Here is an 11,796-nt window from a genome sequence, read left to right on the forward strand (position 1 = left end):
AATGTAGCATTTAAAGCTTGTGTTTCCTTATTTATTTTCATTTTGGATGATCTGTCCATTGGTGAAAGTGGGGTGTTAAAGGCCCCTACTATGATTGTGTTACTGTCGATTTCCCCTTTTATGGCTGTTAGTATTTGCCTTATGTATTGAGGTGCTCCTATGTTGGGTGCATAAATATTTACAATTGATATACCTTCTTCTTGGATTGATCCTTTGATCATTATGTAGTGTCCTTGTCTCTTGTAATAGTCTTTGTTTTAAAGTCTATTTTGCCTGATATGAGAATTGCTATGCCAGCTTTCTTTTGATTTCCATTTGCCGGAAAAGGAATATCTTTTTCCGTTCCCTCACTTTCAGTCTGTATGTGTCCCTAAGTCTGAAGTGGTCTCTTGTAGACAGCATATATACGGGTCTTGTTTTTTTACCCATTCAGCCAGTCTATGTCTTTTAGTTGGAGCTTTAATCCATTTACAATTAAGGTAATTATCGATATGTATGTCCTATTACCATTTTCTTAATTGTTTTGGGTTTGTTATTGTAGGTCTTTTCCTTCTCTTGTGTTTCCTGCCTAGAGAAGTTCCTTTAGCATTTGTTGTAAAGCTGGTTTGGTGGTGGTTTTAATTTCTCCATCAAATCTGAATGAGATCCTTGCTGGGTAGAGTAATCTCGGTTGTAGGTTCTTCCCCTTCATCACTTTAAATATGTCCTGCCACTTCCTTCTGGCTTGCAGAGTTTCTGCTGAAAGATCAGCTGTTAACCTTATGGGGATTCCCCTGTATGTAATTTGTTGTTTTTCCCTTGCTGCTTTTAATATTTTTTCTTTGTATTTAATTTCTGATAGTTTGATTGATATGTGTCTTGGCATGTTTCTCCTTGGATTTATCCTGTATGAGACTCTGTGTGCTTCCTGTAGTTGATTAACTATTTCCTTTCACCTATTAGGGAAGTTTTCAACTATAATCTCTTCAAATATTTTCTCAGTCCCTTTCTTTTTCTCTTTGTCTTCTGGGACCCCTATAATTCGAATGTTGGTGCATTTAATGTTGTCCCAGAGGTCTCTGAGACTGTCCTCATTTCTTTTCATTCTTTTTTCTTTATTTTGCTCCTCAACTATTTCCTTTCCCCTATTAGGGAAGTTTTCAACTATAATCTCTTCAAATATTTTCTCAGTCCCTTTCTTTTTCTCTTTGTCTTCTGGGACCCCTATAATTCGAATGTTGGTGTGTTTAATGTTGTCCCAGAGGTCTCTGAGACTGTCCTCACTTCTCTTCATTTTTTTTCTTTATTCTGCTCTGGAGTAGTTATTTCCACTATTTTACCTTCCAGGTCACTTATCCATTCTTCTGCCTCAATTATTCTGGTTTTAATTTTTATTCACAGTTGCCTATATTTGTCACCCCCATATTTTAGATCCTGATTTTTCTTTACTCATACTATTACAGTTTCCCTACCTTTTTCAATCTCCTTCTACAGTCTTGGACATCACCTTTTATGTAACACCACTGGATTTATGTAATTCCAGTACTCCTTTACCCAAGTCACTCCCCAACTCAAAAACCTTCACTGGATCCCCATTGCCTACTGAATTAAATCCAGAACCTTTATCCTTACACTTAAGACATATTCCATATTTCTTACCTTTTCTTCCAAAAGATGATCCTATATGTACTTCCAACAAGAATGGGGCTTCCCCATGGACCTCACATAAAGAGTGTACTTCCTGCTTCCATGTCCTTACACGTGCCGTTCCCTCTGCCCAGAATGCCCTCGTCTCCCTCTCTGCCTGAGGAATCCTACCTTCCTCGGAAACAAGCTCACATGCCATCTTCTCCGCATGCCCTAAACAAATGCAGACAAGAAAAGTCATGCTTACCGGCACTTTCATTTTAAATTCATCTCGATAGTACTTAATGCCAATGTCAGTGAATGTCCTCTGGATAAAGCAAGATGGACGAAGAATGAATATGAGCTGCAAGTTTCCTGGAAATGCTACCTGGAAGGATCATAAAAAGTGTCAGGGCAAATGTCACCTCCATTGGTCTCCTCTTGCCCAAGATTACAGATGACAAAGTTAAAGTGGACACCATGGATACCAAGAATTAGAATATATTTCACAGGATTTCACAGCTGAAAGAGCTCTTACTGGTCACATAATCTAAACCCCTCCTTAAAAGCAAAACCAAACCAAACAAACAAAAAGATTTTGATTAAAAAAACAATTTATACTCTTTATAGAAAAATTTAGAAATTAATAAAAGTATACATTAGAATAAGAAAACCACCCATGATTTCATAACCATTCTTAATATTTCAATTTAATTATTTCTGGGCTATTTTCTCTGCTTAATTATCTAGCGTAGTTAAACTCAACCTGTAGAAATATTTTGCAACCTGCCTTTTAATTTAATATTATACCATGAGCTTTTATTCCTGTTATTAAAAATTCTTTGGAAATATTTTTATGGGTGTACAATTTATTTAACCAATCCCTTATTACTAGTGATTTAGGCTCCTCCATATTTTTACTATTATGGATAACACTAAAATGAAATCTTTATCCACATTTTAGAGCATAGCTTCCTAGAAAAATTACTGAGTCACAGATTTAGTATTTTAAGGGTTCTTAATGCATCTTATTGCTAAGTTGCTTTCAGGAAGCACTGTTCTCATCTTGAGGTAAGATTCTGAGAAATGAAATAACAAATTCTTGTAACAACTTAGTGTCAAAATTGGGAATCCAAGTCTCCCATCGCTCATGGCTTTCCATTCTTCCAGTGGTTCTCAAGAACAACCTGCTGAAGTGCTTGTTAAAAAAATAATCTGGTCTTGGGACTTCCCTGGTGGCACAGTGGTTAAGAATCCGCCTGCCAATGCAGGGGACACGGGTTTGAGCCCTGGTCCGGGAAGATCCCACATGCCAAGGAGCAACTAAGCCCATGAGCCACAGCTACTGAGCCTGCGCTCTAGAGTCCGCGAGCCACAACTACTGAAGCCTGCGTGCCTAGGGCCCGTGCTCTGCAACAAGAGAAGACACCGCAATGAGAAGCCCGCGCACCACAACAAGGAGTAGCCCCGCTCGCCACAACTAGAAAAAGCCTGCGCGTAGCAACAAAAACCCAATGCAGCCATAAATAAATAAATAAATAAATTTATTTTAAAAATCATAATAATCTGGTCTTTACCCTGAAATATTCTGATTCATTAGGACTGGGATAAAGTCCAGATATCTGTAGTTTTAACAAGCACCTGAAGAGATTCTGACTAGTAGACAGGTTTTCAGATCCCCGCACTATAGGATCTTTTACACACAAAGGTGATCAATGTAATTCTTGGACAAATTAGTCTCAATTATTAGATGATTCAAGTAGAGCAACTAAGCCCATGAGCCACAGCTACTGAGCCTGCGCTCTAGAGTCCGCGAGCCACAACTACTGAAGCCTGCGTGCCTAGGGCCCGTGCTCTGCAACAAGAGAAGACACCGCAATGAGAAGCCCGCGCACCACAACAAGGAGTAGCCCCGCTCGCCACAACTAGAAAAAGCCTGCGCGTAGCAACAAAAACCCAATGCAGCCATAAATAAATAAATAAATAAATTTATTTTAAAAATCATAATAATCTGGTCTTTACCCTGAAATATTCTGATTCATTAGGACTGGGATAAAGTCCAGATATCTGTAGTTTTAACAAGCACCTGAAGAGATTCTGACTAGTAGACAGGTTTTCAGATCCCCGCACTATAGGATCTTTTACACACAAAGGTGATCAATGTAATTCTTGGACAAATTAGTCTCAATTATTAGATGATTCAAGTATTGTCTACGAATCCTGGGAAACCAGAACTCTCTGGAGGCCAGAACTCTGGAATGTTCATCGGCACTGTCTAAACCCTTAGGGCATCAACCATCGTTGTAGTTATCCCTCAAATAAATATGGTAGGGAATTCCCTGGTGGTGCAGTGGTTAAGAATCTGCCTGCCATTGCAGGGAACATGGGTTTGAGCCCTGCTCCAGGAAGATTCCACATGCCACAGAGCAACTAAGCCCATGCACCACAACTACTGAGCCCGTGTGCCACAACTACTGAAGTCCACGCGCCTAGAGCCCGTGCTCCGCAACAGGAGAAGCCACTGCAATGAGAAGCCTGTGCACCACAATGAAGAGTAGCCCCCGCTCACTGCAACTAGAGAAAGCCCGCACACAGCTACGAAGACGCAGCATAGCCAAAATAAATAAATAAATAAATAAAATTAAAAAAAAACAAAAACAAAACTAAAGCAAAGGTACGAAACAATCCATGCACAAAGAGAAGGGAGTCTGCCATTCCCTCATCTTTGAAATGCAAGTTCCTAAACAGAAGATCCTTGCATTTTTTTAATGTCTGTACAGGACAAATGGGCTGAGACACTATTTGTGTATCTGGATGAGGCTCCAAAGTGATCTGAGACTCTGTATGTGTCCACGTCCCTATGTGTGACTGCTTCACAACTACTGAAGTCCACGCGCCTAGAGCCCGTGCTCCGCAACAGGAGAAGCCACTGCAATGAGAAGCCTGTGCACCACAATGAAGAGTAGCCCCCGCTCACTGCAACTAGAGAAAGCCCGCACACAGCTACGAAGACGCAGCATAGCCAAAATAAATAAATAAATAAATAAAATTAAAAAAAAACAAAAACAAAACTAAAGCAAAGGTACGAAACAATCCATGCACAAAGAGAAGGGAGTCTGCCATTCCCTCATCTTTGAAATGCAAGTTCCTAAACAGAAGATCCTTGCATTTTTTTAATGTCTGTACAGGACAAATGGGCTGAGACACTATTTGTGTATCTGGATGAGGCTCCAAAGTGATCTGAGACTCTGTATGTGTCCACGTCCCTATGTGTGACTGCTTCTGTAAGTAGGCATAACTGAGGCTTCAAACATCCCTCTTCCATCCCAGCCTCTACATTACCATCCTACCATATCCCATCATCTTCAGCCAGTCCCAACTGCCCCAGGGAGGCATGCTTTGGTGGAAATGTTGGTGTGGCTGGCCCTGAGGTGTCTTTGCCTGCTCATGCGGCTGAGTTCCCTGGTCTGAGGTCCCTACAGAGAAAGGATGCATGTACTTGCCGGAAGGCAACAAATAGGGGTAAAAATCAGACTAATAAGATGGAAAAGGAAGCCTATCCAAGGTTCTGCAATTTAATGCCAAAAGCAAGCACCTATCGATCACTTTGTTTGGCTTTGCCAGTGTCTTTCTAATTTGTGAAAAAATAATTTGAAAACTAAAATGAAGACTGCCTTAAATTAGGTGATCCCCAAAGCAAACCGTAAGATGAGAATTTGGGTCTAAAGAGTTTACTGAGGAGGTGATCCCGGGAAAAAGAGTTAGGGAGTATGGGGGCGCTGGTGAGACAGTGATGGCTAGAGAGCCAGTGTATCAGTGAGGGGGGACTGCTGCGGGCAGAAAGGGCCGGGACACTCCAAAATTCTGTACGGAACGTACCTCAGAACTGTCCCATTGAGGAGTGCAGAAGGTAGGGTATTTAGCCACCAACTCCCGTAACTCAGTAGCTGCAGGTCACTGCTGGAGCATTAACTTCCCAGCACTCCCTACCCACTCCTCTCCAGTGACCAGAGAGGTCAATAAGGTAAAAAGGCTCAGGGGGGCTTCCCTGGTGGCGCAGTGGTTGCGCGTCCGCCTGCCGATGCAGGGGAACCGGGTTCGCGCCCCGGTATGGGAGGATCCCACACGCCGCGGAGCAGCTGGGCCCGTGAGCCATGGCCGCTGAGCCTGCGCGTCCGGAGCCTGTGCTCCGCAACGGGAGAGGCCACAACAGAGGAAGGCCCGCATACCACAAAAAAAAAAAAAAAAAAAAAAAAAAAAAAAGGCTCAGGAAGCCTTTGACATGCTCAGGAATCATCTGTAAGTGACCTTCAGGTGGCAGAGGGGATATGGATATGACACAACAGCCTCTGCTACAAAGACCTTCCCAAAATTTGGCATAAAATGACTTCCACTTCCCCATGACTTTGATGTGAAACAGTTGAATAGACCATTTAAATGACCTTTAAAATAGAGCACAAAAATAAATATTTACAGCTATTCGTGTCAAGGACGCTTTTACGGAGCTCCACTTGTCCCTTCGTCTGTCGATAACAATGATGAATCCGATGCTGGCAGACTCCACACTGCAAAAGAGGGTGTGGTCAGTATCAGACACAGTGAAACACATGAGTTCTGTGGGGCTCCCTCAGCAGAACAATTCCACTGTCTCCGTGTCACTCCAGGCTCACTGTGTAAACACCCTGCACAGCAGGAGGGGATAACCGCGTCTGACTTCCCTGACAAAGGAACCAGCTTCCTCTCATCTGAGCCTGGCAGCCTTCACAAAACAGAAATATTTCAGGTATCAAACCCTCTCAAGGGCTCTGTTTCTCACTGGCAAATGTATGAAACACCCAACAAGCACTAAGACTCACGTCAGTCGGGCACCACATGTCGCAGTGTAGGCAGAGGAGCTCGAGGTTGAGCTCTGCCACCTTTCCACTCCCAAGACTGACATTCAAGGAGCTATCAACATCTTTCCCTAGGAGTCAGTCCCAGAGGTGTTCAGAAATAACACACGTCGGGGCTTCCCTGGTGGCGCAGCGGTTGAGAGTCCGCCTGCCGATGCAGGGGACGCAGGTTCGTGCCCCGGTCTGGGAAGATCCCACATGCCGCGGAGCGGCTAGGCCTGTGAGCCATGGCCGCTGAGCCTGCGCGTCCAGAGCCTGTGCTCCGCAACGGGAGAGGCCACAACAGTGAGAGTCCCACATAACTCAAAAAAAAAAAAAAAAAAAGGAAAAAAGAAATAACACACATCAACTCCCTTCCAGTGCCTGGTCACAAATGTCCAGAAAACCATAGGCACAAGAAGATATCAACTTCATGAAAAACAAAAAAAAGCTGTTTGGTCCCCTCTGAAGTCCCAACAAAATTCTCACAATTTTTTTTAAAACTAAAGCCCTAAAAGGGAAAACATTTTTCTTTTCTCTCTTTGGGAGAAACTATGGGAAGAAAGAGCAAGGGCTTTGGAACCTGGTTCATATCCTACTGCTGCCACTTACTAGCACTGAGACTTGGGGTCATCCCCTAACCTCTCTAACGCTGTTCCCTAATCTGTAAGATGAGAACAATACCACCAATAATGAAGTGGTTAAGAGCACTAATTCTAAAGCCAGACTGCCTAGGTTTGAAACATGAATTTTTATATAAATATGAACTTATATATTGTGTATTTCTGGGGAAGGGAAGTAACTTAACCTCTATAGTTTCTCAGACTCCTCATTTGTAAAGTAGGAACAATAATAGTACCTGTCGAGTTGATGTGAGTACTGTAGAGTTGATGTGAGGATTAAATGAGTACGTATAGATGTATAAGATGCTCAGAATAATGCCTGACACTAGACAACACTGTATAAGTACTACTATTATGATAATTTCTTATGTGCTTGTCATGAAGATTAAAAGAGATCAAGGTTGGGCTTCCCTGGTGGCACAGTGGTTGAGAATCCGCCTGCCGATGCAGGGAACACGGGTTCGTGCCCCGGTCCGGGAAGATCCCACATGCCGTGGAGCGGCTGGGACCGTGAGCCATGGCCACGGAGCCTGTGCGTCCAGAGCCTGCGCTCCGCAACGGGAGAGGCCACAACAGTGAGAGGTCCGCGTACCACAAAAAAAAAAAAAAAAGAGATGAAGGTCACAAAAAGTAGCTGAGGCCACAGAAGTGAGAGGCCCGCATACCGAAAAAAAAAAAAAAAAAAAAAAAAGAGATGAAGGTCACAAAAAGTAGCTGGCCTATAGTAAACCTTCAGTAACTCTCTAATTTGGGTAAAAGGTGAGCTTTATCCTAAAAAGTATATGTATGCAAATAAGGCAGAAGATCTAAGCAAATTCTGCAAGATAACATAAATAGCTGATCTGAAGTAAGCATTATTGGGCCAACCCATTATCACAGTTCCACACTGACCCAGGTTCTCTCACTGGAAACATTTTCCAGGCCAGGCCACAGTGCAAGGAAGGGTGGTCAGAGATTAAAGATACAACTGTGGCCGGAATTTGAGGGGCATAGCTGTCAAGAGGGGAAGCCTCAGAGACGAAACCCCAGAAGTTTTCATGGAAATTCCCCTTGAATGTTTAGCCAACTCCTGGGCCCTATGATTTTAGGTGAGACTCCAGGAGTGTGGCAGAGAATAGCAACTGCACATGTCAGAACTGATGAGAAATTATGAAGCTTGCATAGTTCTGGGGAGAGACAATTGGTATTTGGGCCCAGCCAGAATAGGCAGACTTTGATGAACACCCTGGGCATTCAGGTGAAACTCTATAAAGGCCATACTCTAGGATAAATGAAACATCATAGGAGTTTCCACAGGATTAAGGCTACACTCCAGGAGTAAGGACAAAACAGGAATAAACTTGCCCAAAGAAAAACTAAAACCAGGCCTCAAAAAGATGAAGATGAGTCACCAGTATTTTAACTGCCAGTGCATATATACGTATAACCAAATTGCTCTGCTGTACACCAGAAACTAACACAACATTGTAAATCAACTATACTTCAATTAAAAGTTTTTAAAAGATGCATTATTTCAACAGAGAACTATAATCCATAATAAAGAATCAAATGAACCTTCTAGAATTACAAAACATCAATGTCTGAAATTAAGAACTCATTCAATTTGCTTAATAACAGATTGAACACAGCAGAAGAAAGGATAAGTGAAACAAGACAGATCAATTAAAAATACTCAAACTGAAACACAGGGGGAAAATGGAAAGAAAAGAATGTAAAGGAGATGTGGGACATGAACAGAAGTCCCAGAAGGAGAGAAGAGAGTGTATGTTACAGAAATAATACTTGAAAAAATAATGAAGAAATTTCCATATCTGATCAAAGACATCATCTCACAGATTCAAGCAGCTCTTCCAATACCAAGCAGGATAAATGTAAAGAAAAGCTCACCTAGACACATCAGAGCCAAGTAGCTGAAAATTAAAGATAAGGAGAAAACTCTTAAAAGCAACCAGTGAAAAAAGATACATTACCTTCAGAGTAACATTAAAAATAATCACTGATTTTCAAACTATGGAAGCCACAATCCAATGATATATGTTCAGAGTATTTTTTTTGTTTTATTCTTTTATTCATTCATTTATTTATGGCTGTGTTGGGTCTTCGTTGCTGCGCACGGGCTTTCTCTAGTTGCAGAGAGCAGGTGCTACTCTTCGTTGCTGTGCGCGGGCTTCTCATCGTGGTGGCTTCTCTTGTTGTTGAGCATAGGCTCTAGGCATGCGGGCTTCAGTAGCTGCGGCACGCAGGCTCAGTAGTTGTGGCTCGCGGGCTCTAGAGCAGAGGCTCAGTAGTCATGGCACACAGGCTTAGTTGCTCCATGGCATGTGGGATCTTCCCGGACCAGGGCTCAAACCTGTGTCCCCTGCATTGGCAGGCAGATTCTTAACCACTGTGTAACCAGGGAAGTCCCTGTTCAGAGTATTGACCTAAAAAACTATTCATTTAGAATTCTATACCCACTGAAAATCTATTTTAAAAAATGAAGGTGAAATAGGACATTTCCAGACAACTAGAGCTGAGAGAATTTATTGCCAGTAAACATATACTTCAAAAAATATTAAAGAATGTTCTCCAGGCTGAATGAAGTTGGAAGCATGAAGGTATAAGAAAGAAACAGCCTGAAAAGAAGGTTTAGGAAGTCTTTCATTTCTATCCAAAAAACAAACAAACAAACAAACAAAAATACCTGGTTAAATTAAAAACTCATATTTGTCCTTAAAAACATAAGAGAACTTGGAGACAAAGAAATTTAAATGAACAAATTCCAGGGAGAGTTAAGACCTTCTACAGTGAGCAAATACTGGAGGAGGCTTTCATAAGAAGTGGCAGTCGCCTACTCTGGTAATAGGCAAATGAATGTTCCTAAAAGGAAATAATCCCATATGGTAACCTCAATCTCCAAGAAGGAATACAGGGCACTGTATACATTAAATATGTGGATAAATATTATCAACTATGCTTCTATTTCACTAAAAGACTATTGACTATTCAAAGCAAAAATAATAACAAAGTATTATTAAATATAATATATATGTAAAATGATATGTACTGTAACACTAGAGAAACCATTGCTCTTCTAATAGAAGAGTTAACATGGAATACTGAAAATATTTGAATGATTCAAAGGTGGGCAGGTGCTATAGACTGAATTGTGTCCCCCTCAAATTCATATGTTGACGCTCTATCAATGTGACTGTAACTGGGGATAGGGCCTGCAAGGAAGTGATAAAGGTTAAATAAGGTCGTAAGTGTGGAGTCCTAATTCAACAGGGCTGGTGCCCTTACAAGAAGAGGAAGAGACACCAGAGCTGTCTCTGCCATGTGAGAACACTGTAAGAATACAGCTGTCAGCAGTCAGAAAGAGAGCCTTACCAGAAACAGAATCAGCTGAAACCTTGATATTTGACTTCTAGCCTCCAGAACCATGAGAAAAGAAATTTCTGTTGGTTAAGCCAGCAGTCTATGGTATTTTGTTATGGCAGCCAGAGCAGACTAATATGGCAGGAAAGGAGGAGTAAAGGAACAAGTCACAGATGGTACAAATAGCAAGATGGTAAATTTAAACACAACCAATCTCAATAATCACATTAACTGGAAATGGTCTATATGACTCCATTAAAAAGGAAAATAGTGTCAGGGTGAAAATACTGATTACAAGAGACAGTGATTACACTTTAAACGTAAAGACAGAGATACATTAAAAGAAAGAGGATGGGGCTTCCCTGGTGGTGCAGTGGTTGAGAATCCGCCTGCCGATGCAGGGGACATGGGATCGTGCCCCGGTCCGGGAAGATCCCACGTGCCGCAGAGCGGCTTGGCCCGTGAGCCATGGCCGCTGAGCCTGCACGTCCGGAGCCCGTGCTCCGCAACGGGGGAGGCCACAGCAGTGAGAGGCCCGCATACCGCAAAAAAAAAAAAAAAAAAAAAAAAAAAGAAAGAGGATGGTAAAAGATATGCCATGCAGTCACTAATCATAAGAAAGTCAGTGTGGCTATATTAATATTAGAAAAAGTAGGGTCAAAGAGAGGGAGTATTGACAGAGATAAATGATTCATAAAAATAAAAGAGTCAATAGATAGCTAGTGGGAAGCTGCGGTATAGCACAGGGAGATCAGCTCGGTGCTTTGTGATGACCTAGTGGGGTGGGATGGGGAGGGTGGGAGGGAGGCTCATGAGGGAGGGAATATAGGTATACATATAGCTGATTCATTTTGTTGTACAGCAGAAACTAACACAACATTGTAAAGCAATTATAATCCAATAAAGATATATATAAAAATAAATAGTTTATTAGATATAACAATCCTAAATGTGTATGTATGAAGTAACATTGATTCAAAATACATTAATAAAAATTGATAGAACTAAAAGAAAAATAGTTAAATCCACAAAGTTAATGATTTTAACACTTCTCTCCTAATAACTGATAGAACAAATAGCCAAAAAATCAGCAAGGATATAGACTTGACTTTGAAGAACTCAGCAACCATTCTTTTTAGAAGGACATGGGACATTCATCAAATAGTCCTTATCCTAGGCCATGAAGCAAATTTCAACACATTTTAAAGAACTGCAATCATACAGGTTGTATTTCTGATCACCATGAAATTAAATTGGAACTCCATTATTCTATTTTTCATTTCCTTCCCCCCTCCCTCCCTCCCTCCCTTCCTTCCTTCCCTCCCTCCCTCCCTCCCTCC

The 11,796-nt window shown here is 41.6% G+C and overlaps 2 protein-coding genes across 2 annotated transcripts in view; one reads left to right on the plus strand and one right to left on the minus strand.

The window, feature by feature from the left end:
• Positions 1–11,796, minus strand: part of MCF2L2 (MCF.2 cell line derived transforming sequence-like 2) — a 251,845-nt gene that overhangs the window by 150,203 nt on the left and 89,846 nt on the right. Inside the window, exons 4-5 of the mRNA XM_024124235.3 lie at positions 6,080–6,170; positions 1,874–1,993 (exon numbers count right to left, since the gene is read on the minus strand). Coding sequence (XP_023980003.1) covers positions 1,874–1,993; positions 6,080–6,170 — 211 coding nt within the window. The remainder of the gene's footprint in view (positions 1–1,873; positions 1,994–6,079; positions 6,171–11,796) is intronic.
• The window catches only part of B3GNT5 (UDP-GlcNAc:betaGal beta-1,3-N-acetylglucosaminyltransferase 5), a 133,472-nt gene that overhangs the window by 87,992 nt on the left and 33,684 nt on the right, over positions 1–11,796 (plus strand). The gene's annotated exons all lie outside the window — the stretch shown is intronic.

The sequence above is a fragment of the Physeter macrocephalus genome, chromosome 1 (genome assembly GCF_002837175.3).
Source record: "Physeter macrocephalus isolate SW-GA chromosome 1, ASM283717v5, whole genome shotgun sequence".
Taxonomy (NCBI): Eukaryota; Metazoa; Chordata; class Mammalia; order Artiodactyla; family Physeteridae; genus Physeter; species Physeter macrocephalus.